Genomic DNA, 24583 nt, shown 5'->3' on the forward strand with positions numbered 1-24583 from the left:
CCGTTGTCTGATTTGATGCAGAGTGTCTGAGCAAAGCATAAATCATAGCCAGCTATTTTGCCCATCAGTAAAAGCCACTAAATTAATTTGGAACTTCTAGATATGTACAGCCTGATGTGAAGGATGTGCCACAGGAACAGCAATAGAGTGATGTGCAGATGAAGAAGGCATGGTTTGTCTCTTGCATCATCTTTGGTGAGGAGCCATTACAGCTGCTCATCTTATATGTGCCTCAATGTGAGAAAAACCTGAAATAATCTAAACCCAGAGCTTTGTAATTTATAAGCTAGTGGAGAGGGTTTGGATGCTTTGGAAACAAACTCTGGAATTAAAATTAGTAAGAACATTTTAAATACAATTTTAGGAGTACAGTTTGGTTATTAAAGCTGATTGTCTTCACAGATAAGAGAACAGTTACTTATTGTCAGGTGTGACTGTTTAATGTATCATGCTGTCAATTGTTTTTTTCTATAGCTTCTCCTTTTTGTTGGTTTACTCTGCCATGAGTCCTGCCTGCTGCTTTATCTTGTGAAAGAATAAATAATCTCTTAGGTTATAGGAGATATCTATGGTATATGAGATTGGAAAGTGGGGAATATTTTGGAGAGGACTTCTGTGTTTTTGAAAGGAGGAATGGAAGTCTTAAGAAGAAATTACTCTGTTTTCCAGCTTCTGGTTAACCTGTATTGCAGTATGTGTAGTAGAGGCAAACTGTAAAATTTTAATTCAGGAAAAAAATTTAACACTTGTTAGTTCCATTTAATAAATTCATAAGTTAATCTTTCTGTGCAGAGAAGTCACACTCTTCTGCTTTTATACTGTGACATATGATAGTTATGGCTTCAGGTCTTTAATAGATGGCTTCTAATTACATAAAAGGAATGACATAGATATTTTTAAAGAGAGAATAGATCCTGTATGGTATAAGTATTTCCTAGGTCCTTTTGACTAGATAGCTGTTCCATGTTGCCTGCACTTGCATAGCTCATAAATAGCTATGGTGTACTCCCTTTCAGTTTTCATATTCTCTATATTTGCAGTTCATTTATTATCTAAAGGAGATGCCCCAGTGAATATTTTTACAGGGAAATTAAAGCAAATTGGTTCTTGCTTAGGCACTGGTGAATAGAACTTGCTGTGCTTGAGAACAGGAGTCTCACTGACTCAAAGTTCTGTATAGGAAAGAGTGGACTCAGAGCTTGTGTCTAAAAGTTAGAAACTGCATGAATCAAAAAGATACTACTACTACTTACTATTTTATTTTAACCAGGTACACTGGAGAATCTGGAAGAACTGTATTTGAATGACAACCCCAATCTGCACAGCCTTCCCTTTGAGCTGGCTCTTTGCAGCAAACTGTCAATAATGAGTATTGAGAACTGCCCGCTCAGCCACCTTCCACCTCAGATTGTTGCAGGAGGACCCTCCTTCATCATTCAGTTCCTAAAAATGCAGGGACCATATCGTGCCATGGTCTGATGCTCATCGACTTGTCCAATACACTGTACAAAATACAAACTGCATTAATGTTGTAATTGTCTGTATATGTATATATAATATAATATATGTGGTTTATATTATATTATATATATATAAATATATAAATAATATAAAAAGGCAAATTTAAGACTGCATTATGTGTTTCTGCTAATAGAGGAATCATAGCCATTTAGATTTTGTTTTTTAATTCTGTAAAAATGCTTGTCTAAGTTTTCTTTGCTGAACTTGATGGAAGTTGTCTGAATAATCTGAAAATGCCAGTTCATTTAAAGCAATTGCCAATGAACTCAAAGTTTAAATTTAAGGGACAAAACCAGTTTTGCTTAGATTTGCTTTCAGTTAAGAGAAATGTATAACCTTTATATAATGAACTTTTCTGTTTTCCTCCCCCACTCCCACCTTTTTTTTTGTGTCAAAACCTGAAAGGGTCACGTCCCCCGAGGTTGGTATTTTCTTTTAACTTATTTTGAGATTTGAAGCAAATGGTGTTTTTATATTGTTTACAGTCAGAGTAAATCACTGGATTATGTTTTATTCTGATTTGCTCTGTTTTAATCAATCATATCTAGAGTTTATATGCCTCTGCTGATGAATTTTTATCAACCAGTTTGTATACTAAAAACATACTCATCAGAACAACTGGCAGGTGAAAAGGATGCAGTCAAAACAAAAACAAAAGAAAAAAAGAGTTTGAATTCCTTTAAGTCTTGCTTCCCTGAGTTATCAGTTGCAGGCATAACATATCTGAACTGAGCCTTTTGCGGTTGGTCTTTTCTAGCACAAGTAAACCTTTTCAGATTGGTAAAAATGTGGAGTATCCTCAGTGAAGAGCGGTTTTCATTGTGTGAAGTAACAAGTCCATGAGGTCTAACAGTACAGTTAAGTGACAAGGAAATAATATATATGTACATTTTTATTACGATGTCAAGTCATAAACTACAACAGGCAATTTTAAGGATTCCTTATAATAGACCTTGTACAATAAATGAATGTGTCTTACTTTTAAACACTGCAATATATGTAAGTTTTAAGGTTGGTTAACAATGTACTATGGTTTTATATCTTGACTTGCTTTGTACCTCCTTCCATTATGGAACTTCTGTGTCCAAGCACAATATCTTCACACTGTGCTGTTTTGCTGCTGAACTAAATGCACTTTTCCCCACAGCTGGGGCACTTGCTTCAAAATATTCAGTTCAGTATCCTGATTATTCTTTTTTAACTTCATCCTATCTGTTTCAGTATTAAACCAATCTGTTAAAAAAGAGGCACCTTTTTCATTTGTGCAGAGATGTTGGTAGCTCAAGAGAAACACTGTAAGTAGTGGACATTCAGTTTTATCATTCATTTCTTGGCTGTTTAGAAGGCAGAAGATGCTTCAGGGAGATTTACACTATTGCTGCACTTGCAGGGCCAGTTGTCCTTTTTCAGGAGGGTAAGAACTCGAGGCAGTCATGTTCCATGGTTACCCAAGAACTGTTCTGTTTATACTCACTGGAATTGTTGCTGGGGTAGTGTGACTTACAGGGCTGTACCTTTTGCACAAAATCAAATCAATGGATGCCGTGGGAAGTCTGTTTCACGTGCAGAAGTTAGGGAATATTATTTCTGGTTTTCAGGTGTGCTTATTTAGACATATTTCCTCGATCTACTTGCATTTTTTTTTGTTGTATGTCTTTTCATTAACAAGGAGTAAGTTTTAAATGGAAGGCAGGTGGAGATATAAAACCTTAGAGGGCTTAAACATGCTGTAAAACTATTGTAGATGTCACTGGATTTTACTAAGTAATGTTCTATTCTTTCTCACACACTCTCTGTCATTTCCCCCCCCTTCCCTTTTTTTTTTTTTACATCTACTGTAGCTTTTCAGTTTAGAATTTAGTTTATAAAAGGCTAGTTCCTTACAGTTCTGCCTGAGTTAATCTTTCTCAGCACTAAGGTGTTAAAATATGAAGATGCTGAAATGCTTAGTATCAAGACTGTAATTGAAGTTCTGAATATACTGCAAAGTTCTTGTTTGTGCCCTCAGGTCACTAGGGGGGAAACTGGTTTGATTAATATGGTTCCTTAAAGCAAAAGTGGCGACCCCTTGTGTTTCCAAACGTCTTGGTCTCATTTCCTGTCTGCTCCTCAATCCCGTTTTTATAAGAGTTCAAGGGATTGAATTTGTTTAGTTTGTAAATATGTTGATTATTCACCTTGTTAAGGTACATGGTTAATGACTGTATGATTGGAGCTGACCCTCTCACATAAATTCCTGTGGAGAAGTTGGCTACCAAAACAGTGCTCGTTACACTCAGCTAAAAACAAGCTATTCTTTTCAGTACACTTATAGGAATAAATAAAGCTATGTTTTAATTCATTGCTATATTAAAAACAGGATATTTTTTTCAAACTGTCTTTGTACTAGTATGGTTGTTGCAATGCCAGATAATCCTGAGCCCTGTTTTAGGAGTTTAATTTTATACACTTTGAGGTGAATGCTTATTTTTTCAGTGTCTCAAGGGAGATTTGAATAAGAGCAGTGTGAGAGAAGTTCTGGTGCAGGAGAAATCAACTCAAAAGAATCTGAGAAGTTCTTTCAAATTATCTGAAAGTTTAAAGCTTTAAATATATGGCACAGATTGAGAATACATGCATATAAATCCATGTAAGTACAAAAAAAGGATTTGTATCCAGATCTATACACAGATCCATATAAATCCAGCCATTTTGATCATTCAAAATAGTCTTACCTTCTGAAATAACAGACTTTTGCATTTCCCAGGATGCTGCACTGTAAACTAGTGTAGATTCTAGACGGTTTTATTGCCTGGTGACATTCAGTTGAACAAACATACTGGCTTACACATGTTTAAGAATTTTATTTGCCCATATCTGTTAAAGTATGAATGGAAAGAACTTCATTCTGACAACTGTAAGTATACATAAATACAAAAATGTATTTGTGTATCTATACATGTATGAAAGCAGAGACAATTTGGAGAAATAAATTATTTACAGCGTTTTTAAAAATAAGATTGAGAAACAAGTGATTCCCAGATACTTGTATTAAATGTTTATTCTCTTTGCTATACTGAGGGAAATTTAGAACAGTTATTGAAAAATATGACAGTTTTTACTTTGAGTGAAAATCATGACCTTGATTACTTGTCCATAGCCTAAATATCAATTTTATATGTGTCTGTGCCTGTGTGCATACATTCTCATGCCTCATAGACACTATCCTGAATCATGCCTTGATTTAACAAGCTTAATTATTATAGACTATGTAGTATTATGGAAGACTGGAAAGGTATAAAGCAGATCAGAGATTTGCTAAATCATGAAAAGAAGGAACAGTTGCTGTTGTGGCCCATGTTGATCACATATTGCCTTTTAATTTACTAAATAAGAATTTGTTTAATAATTCTTGGCAGAAGTTTTTTAGCATAAGGTTTTAAAAGTTGTATCTCTCACTGTCCCATATTCAAATTTGTCACCAAAATTGTCTGGTGTAAGTGCAGTGGAAATGCTGCTTGTTAAGTGGGTCACAGAGCTGTATAATTGGGACTTTCCATTTTGACCTTCATGCACCCTTTTTAGAAGGATTTGGATTGTAGAATATTCATTTCAGTGCCTCTCTTTGATTTAGTATTTTTAGGAACGTGCATGTTTAGACATCTTGAAGGTTGTGTTTGCTCATGATTTAGACAATTGGTACTGGGATTGTCTCTCTGGTTAGTGCTGAAACCCATCGTGTCACACCTGGAATTCATGTGTCATCTTCAATCCTCGGAGGTTGAGAAATCTCTTTTATTTAACAATTAGAAAGCTTTGAGAGGTTATTTTTTCTCCCCCCCCCCTTTTTTTTAAGCCAAAAATAAATTAAACTTCTAAATCAGCATAAATCCATATCAGGAGACTCTTCATATCTGGATGCAACGAAGAATTTTCCTGCCAGTGTCACACCTCAGCTGTATCAAAAGAAATGCCAAAATAGCTTCTAATTAGAAATATGCAGTTGGTGGTAATTTGCACAACACAAACTTCAAGGCACAGTAAGGACAATTACAAAGAAATGGTAGGATCTACGAATGGGTTTGTTTTCACATTAGCAAATATAAAAAAAAATATGTTTATTATCATTCTGATTTAGATCTTAACCTGGACTGCACAGGACCTTTGCTGTGGAAAAATATCAGACCACACTAATTTTGTGGTTAAAAGCTAAGTGAGAGTGTAAACAGTCTACAAAAATGTACTTTTAATCTGAATTATTGTAATGTTGTTATGTCTATATAAAAGATTGCCTTGCTTTTTTATAAGAGTCATTCTGTATCAATGCATTCATTATAAATAGTATATTTGTTAATAAGCTGCCACTGGGTCTTTAAAAAGTTTTCTAGTATTTCTAGTCTGACATTAACCTGGATGTAAGTCTACTTTGCAGCACCTCAAATTATTAAGAACTGTGTTCTCATTATATACTTATCACTCTTCAGAAGATCTCAAAATAGAGATTTTCATGTAGAGCAATTACAGGAAACTTCAAAAGCTGGATAATAGTAACTTCTTTACTCAGAGTCATGTAGACTGGAGACCTTCTGCACAGCAAATATAGGTAAAAATTTTATATTCATTTTGTTATGTTTTAGTAGGGCATGTAGTAAAAAAATCCCACAGCTTTCTCTCTAATGGGGAAAATAAATCTTGGATTTTACTGCAAAATGCATTTCAGCAGCAACAAAATTAAAGTAGATATAGAATTGTGATGCCTAAAAGACAGACACCAGCATTTAATCTTCAGGTTTAATAAAAGACAGTATTGCCAAGCTGCCATGGCACTGATTAAACTGTTATCTTCCAGCTCTGTCAAGCTCATTGCACAGACTGCTTCAAGAAAGTCATGCTTACATCGTGCCCTACAAACAAACAAACAAAAAGCCAGTGTCCTTGGAAGTCAGAATAGAAAGCCCTCAGGAGTTTGGACATGAGGAAAGAGGAAGAGGACTGTAGCTGGTTGCTTTAAAAAGCTGGAACCAGCTCTCATAGTGTGCAGCAGTCACTCTTGCAGTAATGAGTGCTTCTGTCATTTCATCAGGTCCCTGCTGATTAAAACCAGTAAAGGGTCTGATCAAAATACCTAAATTTTGGTCTTTGAGGTAAGTCAGTCCCTGTAACCATAAGTTACAGTCTCCTCAGCAGTGTGGCAGTCCCGTGCTGTGATGTTGGACTACCTGCCATCCCCCTGTCTGACAGGGCTGTGCAGATGTGCAGAACAGGATGTGCAGCTCCTCTGCTGTACTGCTCCAGACCTCACCAACCACTGGTTGAAGGGCTTGCAGAAAGGAAACAGCATCTCTATCACTGCGTTTAGTAGCCTTGATAGATGAAGCAAATTCACAGAAGAAGCTCTATTTTTCCTTTTTATTTTTTTAAATTTTACATCTCTGTGTATTTCTGGCCTCTGCAACATCCTGTGTCTAATAGTTCTACGATATAATTATGTGCTGGGTGAAAAAGTACTTCCTTTTGTTTGTTTTGAACCATGCCACCTTATTTCATTTGGTAACTACTAGTTCTTGTAGAACTAGAAATTTATGAACAGGTTTTTTTTCCCTGTTCATCTGCTTTTTATCACTCTTGAAGGTTTTTGGTTTATGTCCTAGGTTGCCAAAGACAAACCAAGACAGTTTATTTTCATAAATGGCAGCATTTTTTCTCCAAGTCATGGAGTTCTAGTTTTTAAGCTTCTTTTCAAACTAAACCTCTTCTATTTTCTGAAAATTCCTGCTGCCTTTCTCTGTGGTTTTCTAGTCTCAGCTCTGAGTATTTTTCCTAGTTCGTGGCCTTTAGCAACCTCTTTTGTTCTTTGTGTATTACTTTGTGAAATAAAAGTACAGTTCTGTTATGAAAATTAAAGTTGAGTGGCTGATAAAGTTTAGTACTAAGCTCTGGTGAGGAATAATCCCACTAGGCAAGGATCCGATTGGGATTTATACTTCAGATGCAGGCCACCCTCTGCTGTAATTAATTGCTTCTTCTGATTAGCTATAACTGTCTTCCATCATCTCTTGCAACTAGGTATAAAAACCAGAATTAATAAGAAATTTTTCATAGTGTGCTGATTTAAAATACTCTCTTCATGCTAGTAAGAGTTAATTGTTTTGGAAGATGTGACTTTTGAATATTTCAGCTGACCTTTTTAAACTGTTAAAGCCCAACATTTTCTGAAAATACGGGGAAATTTCTTGTTTTACTTTTTTTTTTTTTTTTTTTAAGATAAATTGGAGACTGCACTGGTTGGGTTTTATTTTCTTCCTTGAAATCATTGTAGAAAGCTACATAAGAAATTCACATAGTTAAAAAAGAGAGAAGAAAAGGAATCTTCCCTGACCTTTCCATGACAGGGAGCATCCTGCCAACAATTGGTGTCAGCCAGAGCTTGGCAGCTACCTGGACTGGGTGGAACTTTCTGTGTGTGACTCCTTTTTGTTCAGATGGTTGAAGTGAGCAGCCCTAGATGAGCCTGGCCTCAAGAACCTCAAGGCTATTTGGCTCTAATTGAGTGAAAAGTGAAGAATGTGTCTTGTTTCTGCCACCCCATGTCCTTAAGGCTGTACAAAAGGCCTCAGCAATATGCAGATGGTGTCTTGTGTGTCTCTGGTGAGACAAACTGATGACATGTTTGTGTCATTAATCCAGCCCAAGTGCTTCAGGATACCCAATGTTCCAGCACTGCTCTCCAGTGACAGGTCCTGCTCTCCAGTGGTGGGAGTTGAGCATTCTAGACATCCACTGCATGTTGTGTAGTATACAAATACTGCATAAAATCTGAACACTTGGCAGCTCTGTAGAGCATAGCTGGTGCTGTGAACTCTTGGTGATGGCCATGGTAGAAAAAAAGGCGTTAGAGGGCTGGAGATGGTTAGCTTTGATACAACTCGAACAGGCTGAGTGCCTTGAAAGCTAATTTGATTTGTTTTCACAATCCATCTCAGTCAAATAAAATACATCATCTCTTCGTTCATCCCTTGCCTCACTTCACATTGTAAGAGTGGGAGATAATTTGATTACCAAGATCAAATGATGATGTTTTAGAGGAGGAGCCATCTGGAGTATCTGAGTGAGCAGCTGGCAGCCTGGGCTGCACAGTTAATGATCTATGTGCCTTGCAACTATTTTTTTCTGCTGCAAAACCTTTTAAGAGTCTTTAGAGATCAATCTACCCCACTGCCTCCAAGTAAGATGCTATCTGTGAAATTGCAGACAAATGTTCACTTTTAAAAGCTCTTTCCACAACACCCTCTTTTTCCTTTCTATTAGTATTTTTTTTTTTGTTAAGACTCATAATGAATCCTTAATTTGCTGTAGTTTGGTGCTTTGCTTGGCCTAGTAGTAGCTGCTTTGCATTTTGTCCTGCACTATTACAGCTCTACTTCCTGAAGTGATTTCCAAACTTCATGTGGTCAGTTTTAATGGAAATACATTTTTTCATTGAAAATCTTAAGATGTTTGAAAACAGCCATGGTAAAGACAGTGCAGTAAAACTCTTCTCTCTGTATGACCCGAGGTTTTTGGAAGCCTTTCATCTCTTCTGATCCTTGCCAAGTAATGTTAACTGAGTGGGAAGTTAGTTATAACTTAGAATTATCTATCCTTGCCAGAGCAGCAATGGGCAAGAAATTTAACTAGGTATGGAGCTTCTGGTCAGTGAGGCAGCTCTGATTTCAGGCTTTTCAATCATATCCAAGCCAAGCACTTCTTTTTAGGCCTGCCAGGCATTTCCAGGCTCCCAAAAAGCCGTATCAGACTGTGCCAAGTGGTTCTGATGTGGGGACCAGGAGAGAGTCCCAGCAGCACCAGGGAGTCAGAGGTTTGCCTGGAAAGACTGAAAAGCACTAGAGGCAATTCCCTAAAAGCAAATTGAACCAAGTTGAGAGTGGGTAGTGCCCTGCCAGCCTCTCCTGATTGATGCTATTGGTATCCCAGGCTGCAGCTCCAGGCACAGCCAGGCAGGCAGGAGAGCATAGCCAAGATTCTTGGGTCTGTGGCTCCACCAGATGGATGGTCCTGAGGCCAGGCCACTGCTTTTTCTTTTGAAAGAAAAAAAGACGCTTTTGAAGAAGCTTTTGAAAGCTGGGGACGTTGATATCACTTTAAAACAGAACTGTATCTGGAAGTAGTAGAATCCCCCATGAGAAGGAGGGGCTTCTCTAGCACTGCTTCTTTTTCCCCTGCGAGCTCTTCAACTCCTATCAGCTCTGATCTCAGGCTCTCCACTTGAGCTCTTATCTGCCAACTCTCTTGCTTCAGATTTCACTCTTTGGCCAGCAGCCAGGTATCTCACCCCCATGCCTTCCACACTGTGCTGAGCTGAAGTAAGTAGAGGAAGGCAGGGAGAGCAAAAGGATGGTGTAGGACCAGTGACTATTGCCCCATCTGAACTTGCTTTGTATTGGTTATGAGCCCCTTTTCTCCAGTTCTATTGCAGAATGGAAGCACCAAGAGTAAAACAGGATTTGGGAACAGATGGCTGGGAAAGGAAAATAAAAAAGATGGAGCAGCTGCACACGACACAGCTGTGCATTGCTGTACAGCTTCTCTGTCGGCTCCTTGGACTCAACCAGGTTTTTCCACTGTGTCTCAGAGTCCCTGTAAGGGGACTGATGACTGAGTACTTGCCAGATAAAAGATTTGGCTTGGGGTACATGTCAAGATTCAGAAAGGAATGAATTTTGATTAAATAGCAATTCTGTGGCCAATCTGTGCTCCAAACCATTTAGGAATGAGGATGGATGGTTTAATTTTTGAAGTGACACAAAATGCTTAACAGTCCGGTAAAGAGTTCTGAAATATGTGTAATGCTTAATAATATTCATAACTTCTGCTTTATGAAAACCCACATGCTTCCACAGTTAAATTGTTAGTGAAGCATTAATAAGAAAATGACATTCTCATTTCATACAGACATGTAATTCCCCAGAAACATTTAAAAATTTACATTTTAAAAATATATTTGTCAAAGTTGCCACAATTGCTTTTTACCATTTTTCTTTTGCTCTGCTTAAGGAAGACTGAAATTGGATTGTAGTGAGGAATCAATGGTGATCTTCAATCAGCGACTTCAACTCCAGAGGACTTTGCTGGCCTGGCAAGGTGTCTCGGTGCTTAGGGACACAGGGAACCCTCCTAGGAAGGATGTGAGCCTGGTGGCTGGGTGGGTGGATCAGAAGGGCTCCTCAACAAAATGGTTTTGAGGTGCCGTCAGTTAAAGCCAGTTGCATTAGCAGTGAGCTGCCTTTCTGAAGATTTGGGGAATATTTTTAGCCTAGCTAGAATGAAAGGGTGCTGAGATTTCAGTTGTGCAGTTTTCCTGTGCGTGTCTGAGGGCACTGGTACTACGCCTCTGGAAGTGCTTGGATGCTGGATAGCAATTTCCACTTTGTGATTGCTGCCCAGCAAATGGCTTGGCCTCAACAAAGGAAAGTTCAAGGTGGGTTCAGTGCTCCCTGTCTGGGGAGCTCCAGTGTTTCTCATGGATTGCTTTGCCTCTTGCTCCTCCTGCCCTCGTGTTTTGCTGGCTCTGACAAGCTGAACAGCAGAATGTACATGAAGTAGCAGAGATTGCTCCTTTCCCTTCCCTCAGAGTGCAAAGACAAAGTTATGGCAGAAGAATCTGCCATTGTACTGTTCAGGGTTGAAAATGACTTCTCAGGGAAAAAAAAAAAGTAAGAGTTTGCAGCAGCAGAGATTAAAGCTTACTGACATGCTTGGTTTTCTGTTACACTTCAGGGAATGACATGGATTATTTTGCTCTTGAATTTTGTATGGCAGGAATTTCCCTTGGTACCTAGGATGCTTCCAGGGAAAAGGAAAATCTGAGTTGAAAAAGTGCAAGTGGAGATAGAGTGCTTCACTCAGCCTTTTTTCTCTAAGTGCTTTGTCCTCATTACACATTACCACCCTTGATTCCCAGATAGGATAAATGTTTCCTGGGGAGAGAGCCAGTTTGTATTGCTGAAAAGCAACTGACAGTGCTGAATAAGCAAATATATCAAAAGCAGGTGTTTAAACTTAATTTGAGCCTCTCAGGGAAAAAACAAGTTGTACCTTGCTATCTGCAATATCCCTATGCAATATTCCTGTGACTGTGCCTTGCAATCTGCAATATCCCTGTGCAATCTGCATGGGGTAATTGTCTTGTAGGCAGTGTGGGAATGAGTGCAGTAATGATGATGGATGCAGAATCTGCAAACCACTGTGAGGATGGAAGCTGTCCCTGGAGAAAAGAACCCTTCATCCTCTGCCCACCAGATGAAGACCGTTTTGCTCTGGTTTTGGCTCGCCTGGCTATCACCACTCAGGCCAGGAAGGTGTGGGACCATGGACCAGCTGGAGTTCAAATGTGGGGCAGCACTTGGCCCTGCTCTGGGGACTGAACCCGCTGTGACCTCCCCATTCTGGGTAGTCTCCCTGCAGGCAGGTGCCCTCTCCTTCCCTCTCATGGAGCAGATCGTGTGCAAGCATTCCTGCCATGCCCAAGTGGGTGTGTTGTGGCCGGGATGTGGAAAGGAGGCCTGGCCTTGGTGGAACTCTTCCCTTTGGCATGGCCTGATGGCAGAGGGACAGCACAGGGAGAAAGCAGCTCTGGAGAGCTGATGAAGGCAAGCTCTCCCCAGCGCACCAGGTACTTTTAACAGCCAGCTGAGTCCACAGTGAAGGTTCTTCCTTGGAGGTACCTTTTTTCCTCTACTCACTGCACCCCTGGTTAACAACTCAGCTGAGGTGGGGAAGGAAAAGTCTCAACTTGGAAGGGCTCTGCTCACCATGACATCTTTTCCTGGGGGCTTGGCTCAGCCTGTGCTGGGTTTGATTGCCAGGAGACCTGGGTTTGCCCTGCTTTCTATGCTTACTGTCCCCTTGGGAGCTGGGCCCCTTCTGAGGAGGGGCTGGGGCAGGACAGGGGGGAGAAGAACTGCTGCCCAGGAGAGAAATTACAGGAGTCTGTGGGCTACAGCCAGCATGGGGACAGCGGGGACACAGCGGCACGGGGTGGGCCGTGATTCATCTGGGAGGGGAGTCAGCCTGTGCAGAGGAGTGTTTGTACAGGACCGTGATTTAGGACTGGGGCACTTGCAGGGCTCTGGGTGCTGCCTACGTCCTCCTCTGTGTCCCCAGCTGAGGCAGCTGATCTAAGCGGGAGGAGCTGGTGCAAAGCACAGTCTCCTTCCAGAGCTGCTGCAGTTCCTGGATGGCTCCTCAGTGTTAGTGGCTTTTGCCACTAGATGGTGAGGTAAGGAATGAGGGAGAGCACAGACCTCTCGCTGTGTTCCCCAGCAGCCTCCCTCCCTGTGAAGCCAGGCTGACGTACTCTGCTTTCTGGGAACCCGGCAATTTCAGGCAATTATTCCCTGGACATTTTATACAGCTCAGCCTTCAAGAACTGCTGCTGCCACCCTGACAATTGATCTTTTTAACTCCAGTGCTGCCACCCTGCATTGATGTAGACATGGCAAGCTGTGTTAGACACAGATGGCAAACCTGCCTGATGCAGGGATGTACAGAAAGTTCACTCCTGCTGTAGCAATTTACTTTGGTCCATTTTTGAAGAGGGTGTATGATCTTCTTCCCCTTTCCTACGAGGACCTGAACCTGCTGTGAGACCCACGCCTTGGCAGGTCTCTTGGCAGGGACTTGCAATCCCTGCATGGCTGCTCTCTGTTGTGCCATCTCTTTTCAGAGTGGTTTGCTTCACTGGAAGCTTTGCACTGGCTGTGCCGGAGGAGTTTGGGGGTGGGTGATGGACCAGAGAGTTACAGCTTGCCTGGGGCACCACTGCCTTCGAAAGAGGGATTGAATGAATGCTGATGACTGCAGCCCCTGCCCCAGAGGTAGCGAAGTAGATCATGGAGAACAGGGAGAGGAAGGGCAGGTGCACACGTTTGGGCACGGGGGAGTGGAACTTGAAGGAATGAGTTACTCCTCAGCTGAGTAACTGAATGCCAGCATCTCCCAGCTGGGAAATCAAATGCTTTAAAGGGATGCGGTCTCAATTTTGTCTTAAACACAGGCTGACTCTGCTCATGAAGGGGAGATTGTTGAGCTGCAGAAGCTTTATTGCTTTCATTTAGGGAAGGTTATAAGGTGCCCAACGTTTCTGCTCTCTAAATACTGGCCCAGATGCCACTCTGCATGCCCAGGATGACTTGCTTTTCATAGAATCATAGAATGGTCTGGGTTGGAAGGCATTTTAAAGGTTATCTAATCCAATCCAACTCCCCTGCAATGAGCAGGGTCATCTTCAACTAGATCAGGTTGCTCAGTGCCCCAACCAACCTGACCATGAACACTTTTAGGAATGGGGCATCTACCACCTCTTGGGGCGAGCTGTCGCAGTGCAGGCTTGGAGAGGCATTCCCTTTGTGACTGGTTGTGACACTGACCTGCTTGCCCTGGTTCCAGGAGTGTGGCAGTGCTTCTGGCTTGGTTATTTCTTGCTGGGCATCGCTGCTTAGGGGTGTCTTTGCATGGGAGCAGATCAGGGAGTGCCCACAGGAGCAAGGCTGTTTGTGGGCAACCTCCAGGCAGGAGTGGGGCCAGATGTTGGGGAGTATCACCTACCCTAGGTCTGGCCAGGGCTGGAAGGTTTTGGCTGTGTTTCCACTGTGTTTTGGCTATGTGGTCCTTAGGTATGGAAAAGCCCACTGTAGTCTGGTACAGGGTTTTATGAGAGTTAATGACTCAGTCCTCTCATAGTGGGCAGTATGGAAGGTCCCTGCATTATATTAGGAATGGTCCATAGACGGTTTGGTTTATTTTTCACTCTGTTTCCACAGTTCTTGGCTAATTTCAGTGGGATCTATCTTGTGAGCTGGCACTCTGGGAAGCCTGAGGAGGGGAATGGAGCTGCTCCCCAGCACTGAGGGATGGCCCCCTGGTGTTTAGTTCTGGCCATGTTGCAGGATGCAGTGAGGAAGGAGAAGTCCCAAACAGGGAACTGAATAAAGAAAACACTTCATAAAAACACACTCACCTTATGCTTGGCACAGATGTATGTGTGTGTGTGTATTTGTGGGTGCTGCAGAGAGAAAATGCACATTTTATTCTCCTTTCTCCCATAGGCATTGAAGTGCCTGAGGGACACAAGCCAGTAACATGCAGACAGCCAGGGAGGTTTCTTGTGCAGTGCTCCTCCTGCAGTGCTGAAATGAGCCTTTTATGTTCCAGGCCACCGTGACACCAGGCAGAAGCAAGAGGGAAAATACTGAACAAATAAACCAGAGGCTGGCACGAGCACAATCCCCATGTCAGCCTCACCCCTGACTCTGCCACGCTATAATCTGTAGCATGGAAATGTTTCTCTTGGCTGTTGGTTTAGGGCTGTGCAATCAAATCTGGTAGTTAAAATCCTGCTGAACAGGGCAGGCAACCCGAACAGCAGAGGAAAGGCAAGCAGAGATTTCAAGCTGTTTGCAAAAAAACCACCTGAGGAGCAGGTGGTCACACAGCATCCATCTTGTGCTGTTTTGAGCCAGCTGTCTGCAGATGGGGGAAGTGAAGAACTGCCACTGTAGGTAATATTCAGTGTGTCTCCTTTCCTTCCCCTCCGAACATCTGATACCATGGCAGCATCCCTGCTCACAAGGGGATTAGGTGCTAGTGCAGACCACTGCTGCAGCTATCCATTTCCTACTGATTTATTCAAATAACTTGGAAAAGTACATCCAGCAGCTGAGTTCAGAAAAACTCTGTTGAAAAACATGCCTGGCTCTTCAGGAGCTATTGCTGTGAGATCTGTGAAAAGAGCAAACTCCAAACTCTCATGTGCAGCAGGGGTGGGGAATGGAAGGGCTGTGGGTCTGAATGTGTGTAGGAAGAAATGTGCCTGGGATCTCAAAGCAGCTGGAGGGGTGGCCACACTAGACAGTTTTTGAATTTATTTTAGAAATAGAAGGAAAGTAGGACTCACAACATTTGAAACATCTGCCTGGAAAGGGATGGTGTGCTTGCTGTGTTACTTTGCAGTGGCAACATCGTAAAGTCGAGTTTGCCTGCAGAATGTCTGTGCATCTTTCCTGATAGCTCCTATGCTGTTTTTCCTCCTGGAGTTAACACAGTAAAAGGGAAAACCATATTTTTGTGTGACTTGGGTGCATCTCTACTGGCTTGTCCCAGACCTGCAGGAAAACTGACCAAATTGAAGCTGCTGTGAAGGGCTACTCAGTCATTAGTCCAGAGGGGGTCACGAGCCATGGGATTTCAGTGCCTTACTCCCAAAGGAACAGTTAGTAAGGCAAATCCTCCTGAAAGACACCCTGCTTTGATATATTCAGATAAGCCCAGCAGCATGATCAAAATACACAGCTACAACAAGGGCTTCCTGCCATGGATATGCAAATATTGAGATCAGTGCAAATCACAGAGCTCATGCAAAGCAAACTGTGACTGCTGTTTACCTCCAGCTGCACGCACCCACAGCTACAAGGCTTCCATCTTTTATGCTCATGTCAAGTTGCTCTTGAAAGCTTCTACTGAGCAATAATTTCTGCACCTTGTTCCAATGGTTGCCCCTTTCATGTGGTCCCCCAGGAGTCTGTGCTGCCATGCCATGTCTTAGCTTTGTCCGGTTTCTTAGGCCTGAACCAGACTGTCTAAAAAGCAACCCTTGGTCCTTCACCGGCCTTTTTAAAATTTTCCCCTGCCAGAATCTCACTGCTCTTCTGGAAATAAACAATTCCTGGGGCTGCTTGCTCAAAACACACATTTTACAGCCTTATTACCATAGCGATCCTTCCCAGAGATTCTCTCTCCATATGTGGTTTGCTTCGTGCTGTGAGCAACTCCCAGACCACATGAACGTTTCTCAGCTCCTTCTCCCCGAGAGGCGACAGGGGAGGGTGGTCCTGGTTCCCCGCAACGGAGACGATGCTGGAAGCAATGCTGGAGTCGAGGAGTGGAAGAGATGTATAAACATGGAGGCAGCATGCCTAATTAATGACCTGAAACAGCTGTAAAGGTCAGTTTGTTTGTGGGGGCCGCGCTCGAGGCACGCGTGCTGAATGTGAACTTGGCCGCCGTGCCTCGGAAAGGGCACTGCCGCCCTCCCGGGATGGCAGCTGGTGGAGGGGGAGCCATCACAGGAGGCTTGACAGCCTTCAGCCTCACTCATTAGTTTGCACCCAGGCCATCCCCCCTTGTCTGGCGAGCCTGATTCCTTGTGCGGTTCTGCTGAGAAACCAGGCTGCTTTCTGGGGAAAGGGCAGGCTCCTGCAGGTCTTCGGTGTGGGATGCTGCAGAGAACAGGCTGTTTTCTGGGCTGTCTTGTCAGGAACTTGTTGACTGAGTTTGATCTGCAGAGTCTTATTACTCATATTAACGCTGTCAGCAGCACGCATGCAAAAATTGAGCGTCTGGATGCAAACGTCAGGGAATTGATATAAAAATGTTCTTTGCTAGCTGTTATTTGTCCCTGTGGAACTTTTCTCTACAGTGTTCCAGAGGCTAAAAATTCAAGTTTCTTGCCTAATCCCAGGACCCTGGGAATTAAGGCTTTATGAATATTACAAATTATCATCAAGCATGGTATAGACTTGTAAAGACAGCTGTCCTGTAGGACAAGGTGTGTCATGGGTTGTCATGTGAGACCTTCAGGGTACTTGCCAGCCCTTGCAATTTCTGACCAGCCTTCATCTCAACACTTGGGCAGAGACATGAGGTAACCTGCAGAGAAAATCAAAGGGAGACAGCATTACTGAGTCACTCTGCAGACAGTGCTGAGCACTTCTGGTGTCAATAAAATCACAGAGATGTCACATGCACAACAATGGTGGCAATGAGAGGAAAGTGCCTTTGATGAGGCAGGTTTTCTCCCTCTCTGAGATGAACACAATGCCATCCCAGCTGCTCCCCTCTTGCAGAGAGCTCTCTTTCTAGTGGTGTTTCTGGGACAAACCCTTTTCTTCAGGCCTTTGGCCTTGTGTACCCCTCGAGCTCTTTGTCCCAGCAAGCTGAACTGATCAAAGCTGCTTTTGCCATGCAGTGGATCAGGAGCAACATTGTTGGCTGTGTTTAGCTTCAGGCAGACTGAGGGTGTCTAGCTACAAAAAGAGACGGAAAATCAAGGCATCTGGTCATGCTTTGTAATTTAAATTGGCAGTCTGTCTGTGTTGGGGAATGCAGAGAGCATGGGGGGAAGGCAGAGTGTTTCCAGAAAGGCACCATCCCAGGCCTGAGCAAAGCATCTCAGACAGTCCCTGGGGGCCTTAGTGAAGGTGAGCTGTTGGAACGGGATCAAACTGATCACACAAGGGGTTGATCACGCAGGCAGGGCACAGCCTGCACCCTTCCCCGTCTGGGTCCTTCCACCCAAGCAGTGACCAAGGAGGCTTCTGCCAAGAGTGTTGAAGACTCCTTATCCAAGGAAGACCCTCTGCCAGACAGAGCAAGGCATCTACAGAACACAGCAGCCCCCTGCAAACTGCAGAAGCCAGGAGGTGTTTGCAAAGTCCAGCGTATCCTTGACCTCTCACCTGGCCTTGCCATAGACTTAGGTGACTTAGTCCTCTCATCCTTGCAGTGAAATCTGTGTACATCACCTTTACTCCCAGAGATCTTTTCTGTGGGAATGCCAGTCATCTTGGGTTCATTTTACAAGTTTTAAGTTACTCTCTGAATTTTGCCCTTTTCTTAGACACACCAGTGCAGTGGGCCCTGCATTCACTTGCTCAGGCAATGGGATTCCCCCTCTTTTTCCCTCACTCAGCCCTGTGCCAGTCCCAGAGGCTGTGCTCTCTGGCTCCCAGACCCTGTCTCTCCCATTCCTGTTCCCTCTCTTGGGCGTCACTGCTCCTGGGCCTGGCTTATAATACGGTGTGTGGCACAGGACAAAGATGACAGGCCTTCCTCCCTGAAGGCTTTCCTCTTGCAAAGGAAATCGGTTCATTGGCTCGAGCATTCAGCACGGCAATTGAGAGCAGCCTGAATCTGGAGCATCAAGTGAGCATCACTAGAACCATCTGAAAACGAGAGGAAAGAGGCCGCGAGTGAGGGGTCGGGGCTAGAGGCCATGTGCTCTGCAGGTGAGTGATCTGTATGTGCTGGGAGCTGGCAGCGTCGGGACTGGGTGGGATACCTGGAGCGTCACTATTGTTCCTTTGCTGCTACAGAGCTTCCACGCTGCTGCTGCAGCCACGGAGGCTGGTGATGCCAACCCCGGTGCTGTCGGGGAGCACCTGAGGAGGCTTTCCAGGTGAGGGGCACCCTGAGGCAGCTGCCTGCTCAGGCTTGCTGCCCCTGGGGGACTGCCAGGAGCGAGTGTGCTGAGCCTGTGCTGTGGCGTGGGGCCGCCATGGGTGCCCGTGCAGCGGGGCTGAGCCGGGCTGGGGTCGGTGCGGCAGTGCGGGGCTGCCCCATCCCCGGCTGCCCTGCCACCCCGTCCTCCCCTCGGCCGTCGGGGGACGCCGCCTCGGGGGACGCCGCTCGGCCCGGCGGGTGCAGTGAGGCGCCGCGGCCGCCAGGTGCCACTGCCCCCCCGCGCTGCCCGGGCCGCCGCCCGCCCCGCCGGCAGCGCCCGCTCCGCGGGGACCCTCCGTGCGCGGGGTCCCTCCCTCCCTCCGTGCGCGGGGTCCCTCCCTCCCTCCGTGCGCGGGGTCCCTCCATCCCGCGGGGTCCCCCGCGCTCGGGGCCGGCAGCTCAGCCCTCCCTGGCTGACACGCGGGGCCGTGGGGAAAGCGCTGCCCTCGGGGCTCCCAGCAAGCACGACCGCACACCCGGCAGCCGGAGCGGAGCCCGTCCGTTCCCCGGCGCACACGCGGAACGGGGCGGCAGCTTTCACTCCCTGCGGCCCGGCTTCGTGCCCCCCCGGCCGGCCCGCGGAGCCTGTGCAGCGGCCGCACGGTTATCGCCTCCAGCCGCCCCTCGCACGTCCATCCCCGGGGACAGTGGGGCCCGCTCCGCGGGGCCGCTCCTCTCTCCGGGCGGAGCGGATAGCCGGGCTGGGCGAGACCGTGGGATGGGGACTGCGTGACAGTGGGTGCGGGTGTGTGCGCGGAGGTGCCGGGGAGCGAGCGGGCGCGCAAACACAGGCAGTGCGAGCGGGCGCGGTGTGTGCGCGGAGCGGGCGTGAGAGCTGAGCGAGGGGCGTGTGCGGGGGACGCGAGTGTCCGTGTGGGTGCAGGGTGCGCGGTGTGCGAGTCGGGCTGCGTGTGTCCGCGTGTGTCTGCCTGTCCATGTGTGTCTCTGTCTGTGTCTGTGTGTGCGTGTGCGCGCACCGGGGGCAGCTCCCCACGTGGGGCTGACGCGGCAGCCCCGGCCCGATCCGGGGCTATAAAGCTGCTCGGCGGCGAGCGAGGCAGAGCAGCCGCGGCCGGCTGCAGCTCCAGCCTCGGCCCCGCTCCGCCCGCCCCGCCGCGCTCGGGGGTCCCGGCGGCCGCGCCCAGCATGCGCCGTGCCCGCCCGCAGCCCCCCGGCCCCCGGCGCGCCGCTCTGCCCCGGCCGGCGGCACAGTAGGACGCGGAGGAGCCGCGCACGGAGCCGGGCGCGGCGCGGGTGGAGCCGGGGCGAAGGGCGGGGGTGTCCGCGCAGCCGGGGTTGATGTTTAACCTGGAGCGCCCGTTCACGGAGAGGGGCCACTTCTTCTCCTCCATGGAGTACCAGCGGCAGCTGGAGGAGGAGGAGGGCTACCCCCCTCCCGGTACTAATGGGACCTTCAACGACAGCGGGGCCGGCCCGGGCTGGGGCACGCCGTACCCTCTGCACACCACCATCACTCTCATCAGCCTGGCCAGCTTGCTCATGCTGTTCACCGTCTTTGGCAACGTCCTGGTCATCATCGCTGTCTTCACCAGCCGGGCGCTCAAAGCCCCCCAGAACCTCTTCCTTGTCTCCTTAGCCTCAGCTGACATCCTGGTGGCCACGCTGGTCATCCCCTTCTCGCTGGCAAATGAGGTGATGGGGTACTGGTACTTCGGTAAAGTCTGGTGTGAGATCTACCTGGCCTTGGATGTGCTGTTCTGTACCTCCTCCATTGTGCACCTCTGTGCCATCAGCCTGGACCGCTACTGGTCCATCACACAAGCCATCGAATACAACCTCAAGCGTACCCCGCGACGCATCAAATGCATCATCTTCATCGTCTGGGTCATCTCGGCTGTCATCTCCTTCCCACCACTCATCTCCATCGAGAAGAAGAGCGGGCAGCAGGCTGACCAGGGGGTGGCAGGGTGCAAGATCAACGATGAGAAGTGGTACATCATCTCTTCTAGTATCGGCTCCTTCTTTGCCCCCTGCCTCATCATGATCCTGGTCTACATGCGCATCTACCAGATAGCCAAGAGGAGAACCAGGGTCCCGCCGAACAAGCGGGCAGAGCGCCCCGAGAAGAAGCAGAATGGCTTAACTGACAAGGAGGACCTGCCAGCCACGGCACAGCTCAATGGGGAGAAGGCAGCAGGAGGCAGTGGTGGGCAAGAAGGAGAGGTCAATGGCATAGACATGGAGGAGACCTCTTCCTCTGAGCACCAGGAGAACAACCAGTGTAAGAAGTCAGAGAGACCATCGAGAGGAAAGACCAAGACTAAGCTGAGCCAAATTAAGCCCGGGGACAGTTTGCCCAGGAAGACAGAGGAGGAGAGGAACACCAAAGGGTCTCGCTGGAGAGGCAGGCAGAACCGGGAGAAGCGCTTCACCTTTGTGCTTGCAGTGGTGATCGGGGTCTTTGTCATCTGCTGGTTCCCCTTCTTCTTCACCTACACGCTGATGGCCGTCTGCGAGAGCTGCTCCGTGCCCGACACCCTCTTCAAGTTCTTCTTCTGGTTCGGTTACTGCAATAGCTCCTTGAACCCCGTCATCTATACCATTTTCAACCATGACTTCAGACGGGCTTTCAAAAGGATCCTCTGCAGGATAGAGAGGAAAAGGAATGTTTGAAGGACCCTTTGCTACCAGCAGGACTAACCAAGACTTTGTAGGAGTGTGAAGTACATCTCTCTTGGGCTGTGCTTGCATGGGATGGTTTCCTTCAGCTCGTGAGCAGGAAGCCTTTAAAACCTGAGATGAGCCTGTGGGAACAGTGAGGAGGAGCAGGCAAGTGGAGGTCTGAGCCGTGGCATTCAGCTTGCCAGGGGAGGATGGCCTTTGACTTGCTTGGTTTATTTTGTTAGGTTTTTTTTTTTGTTGTTGTTGTTTTGTTTTGTTTTTTTCTTTTGCCAGAATCTCTCAGTGGATATTCTCATGACTGCTCAGTTTGACTCTTTAAAGGCAAACATCGTGCAGCTCTGCAAGATGAACAACAAAGAGGGAGTATGCCACACCAGAGGTGTTGGCTTTTTTATTTTGTTGTGTCTTTTTTCCCCCTCTTGTATATGTAATGAATTTTGACCCCCTTGTAAAATACAGTATTGTATTCTTGAATTTGAATGTCTTAATTTTTGTAAGGCAAGCAGCTTTGAAACTGTGAATGCTTTAATTATCTTTGGTACTTCAAAAGTCTTTCTTTTCCTAGAACAACTAGAGCCATCCCCCTACCTGACAGTTTGATAATATTACCAAAATTTCCAAAGTCCTGGTTTTTTTTTTGTTTTTTTTTTTTTTTTTTTTTTTTTTTTTGTTTGTTTTTTGTTTTTTTTTTGGCTTTAAAGCTTAGGATCACAGACCTCACCAGACTGGCTATTTTTGTTGCTATTTTTTTAATGTCATACCTGTTTCTGTTTAATTTCTGTGTTGCCTGTGACACAACACAGCTGAGATGGCAACTGCCATTACTTGTGAGAGCAGAGCCCGACGGAGCAGTGGCTTTGCTGTGCAGGCAGGGATGTCCCAGGCAACAGAGACTGTCTCCCTTGCAACCTGAGCCTTGGGACCCTGCCAAGCTCCCCACGAGTTAATCTTGTTTGATATTATACCACTCTGCAGCACTGAAATGCGTTCGATGCTCACTTGCTTCCTCCACCTCAACTGTAAATAAGTCATGTTTCAAAGCAAACAGCAGGGCTCTGCCTATCATGTTATCTCATCTGTGCTGATTTGTGATGGTTTAACTCCTGCAGGATTTCCTGCAGAGATGAAGGGGTTTCTGCACAGTGGCCATTCGTCTTTCTCAATTAAGAGAGAGTTCAGTTTTTAACCTGCCAGTCTCATCTTTCCTAGGAAATAGGGAAGCATCCCTCTTTCAGTCTTATACAAGGCAAAACTCTGAAATGGGAAACTCAACTTCAGTTTCTCCATTGTTTTATAGTGTAATTAAGCTTTTCTTTTTTTTTTTTTTTTTAATCCAAGTGTAAATATTGTGAGATTGGAGCAGGAGAGAGAGTTAATACTGCTTTTACACTCTTTCCTGAAATGGCTTTCAGCTCTTTGTGCTAAAAAATTAAAATCCAAAACAAAAATGGACAGAACAATTCTAACATCTTTGTGCCATGAATAAATTTCTGGAGAACATTTATAGGAAAAGCTTTTGATTTAACACAATAAATAAATGAATCTGCAAGTCTTTTAATGTTAGGAAAACAGCTTTATCAAATGCTGACAAGTCAAAGAAATGGTTTGGAGAAAGCAAAGTTTGTATACATTGAATGCATAAATGAATTTGCCTTCTCTGGAGTTGTATGGTACACAGGAAGAGACTTTAAAAATACATTTTTACTTTTGGGAAGTGTTTTGTTGATTTTGCTCTCTCTTTTGACTTTCTAATTAACTCCAAGTGTCCCCGGATGCATCCCGGGACTTGGAGAGCAGTGTTTACATTCACTTGCATTTTCAGAACTGCATCCTCAAGAGGTGAGGAAAGCAAATAAACTGTGCTTTAATGTAAAAAAAAAAAAAAAAAAAAAAAAGCAAAACAAAAACAAAACCAAACCACAAGCAGAAGTTGCTATAATGGATGATTATTTTTATTAAATAAAAAAGCGTTTACAGATCAAGTGTGAAAATCCTCTGAATAATGTTAGCTGTTTTATTTTGTTGTATTTTATTTTCTGAACTGTTCACCGATCTGCCGGTAGCTTTGGTGTTGCCATTTTTTGAAGAACACACTGGGAAAAGCACTCATGTTGTCTGAAAGGGATTGTCAGCCCAGGTAGGAACAATAGCTCTGTTCATTATGCAGTGGCATAATAACAAATGAGTCCTTGATATTTCTTGGGTATTTCCACCCCCCACTTTGTGCCACAGGAAGGGCATTCATGTGTTTGTTAAAGAAAAGAGCGTAGGGTTTGAGGGCGTGATTTGCACCCTGGGAGTGCAGCCTGGCACTGCTGCTGGGGACGCCTGCCTGGCACGGCATCTGCAGCTATTGTGAGGGTTTTTAAAAATGAGTTTGCAAGTGGGATTAGAAATAATTAGGCTGGAAGGCAACATTTTGTGATATATGCAGGAGTGTCCACCTGAGTGGGCCTTTGTTTCCAGCCTCCAGGAGCTAGAGCTTGCTTGCCCTTCCACCAGTGGTGCCAAGACCCTCCCTGAAGGAGGTGATGGGGGAATGTTTTCCCACTGAATGTGGAATTGCTTCTGGTGAGAAAATAAATGACCAGAGCCCCGTGTGGGAGCTGCTGGTCCAGTGGCCCCACTCTGCCAGTGCCCCAGGGTTGCAGCTGGAGATGCTTGTCACGGTGGCAGGGGGCCAGTGTGTGCAGGCAGCATCACTGCTGGCTGTAGGACACCTGATGGTGGCCCAGAGATGAACATCTGGGTCACCTCATGGTAGCCTTTGCAGGTCAGGGGAACTTGGTTTGGGTAGAGTGTCCTGCTTCCACCCTGGTCTGGGCTGACCCTGATGGCCTTGGAGGGTTTTACAAAGTAGATTCCGTGGGAGACTCTGGGTCAGTTCCTGAGACACGAGGTGATCCAGAGCCATTGATTGCACTTGCTCCACCCCTCTGGCTGTCAGTTGTCCTTGCTGCCAAATCTCTAGTGTGGACCGTAGAGTATTTTGTTGGGTGTGGGGCTGGGAGACTGAGGTTCTTCCCCTTCCCCCTCCTGACTCCCTCCCCATCATTGCTTCCAGGTCATTCCCTTGCAAATGACGCATTAAGGGATGTAATGTACTTTGATTGTTTTTTATAACCTTTCATTTTGGGGCCGAAAGGTTAATGGTGTGAGGGGA

At 45.6% G+C, this 24583-nt stretch overlaps 2 protein-coding genes across 3 annotated transcripts in view; both read left to right on the forward strand.

Moving 5' to 3' along the window:
• The window catches only part of SHOC2 (SHOC2 leucine rich repeat scaffold protein), a 62541-nt gene extending 56684 nt beyond the window's left edge, over positions 1-5857 (forward strand). For both annotated transcript variants that reach the window (XM_068198031.1, XM_068198032.1), the window contains exon 9: positions 1271-5857. In XM_068198031.1, coding sequence (XP_068054132.1) covers positions 1271-1479 — 209 coding nt within the window. In that variant the 3' untranslated portion in view covers positions 1480-5857. The remainder of the gene's footprint in view (positions 1-1270) is intronic.
• A 13826-nt stretch (positions 5858-19683) lies between these two features.
• On the forward strand, positions 19684-23402 carry ADRA2A (adrenoceptor alpha 2A). The gene has a single exon (XM_068198036.1). It carries the CDS (start codon positions 20077-20079, stop codon positions 21409-21411), a length of 1335 nt encoding a protein of 444 aa, XP_068054137.1. The 5' UTR covers positions 19684-20076; the 3' UTR covers positions 21412-23402.
• Positions 23403-24583: the final 1181 nt, after the last annotated feature.

Source organism: Anomalospiza imberbis, chromosome 8, assembly GCF_031753505.1.
Source record: "Anomalospiza imberbis isolate Cuckoo-Finch-1a 21T00152 chromosome 8, ASM3175350v1, whole genome shotgun sequence".
Classification (NCBI taxonomy): Eukaryota; Metazoa; Chordata; class Aves; order Passeriformes; family Viduidae; genus Anomalospiza; species Anomalospiza imberbis.

Excerpts from the sequence above, each read along its gene's own strand:
- ADRA2A (XM_068198036.1), top strand. The coding sequence starts at position 20,077 with ATGTTTAACCTGGAGCGCCCGTTCACGGAGAGGGGCCACTTCTTCTCC.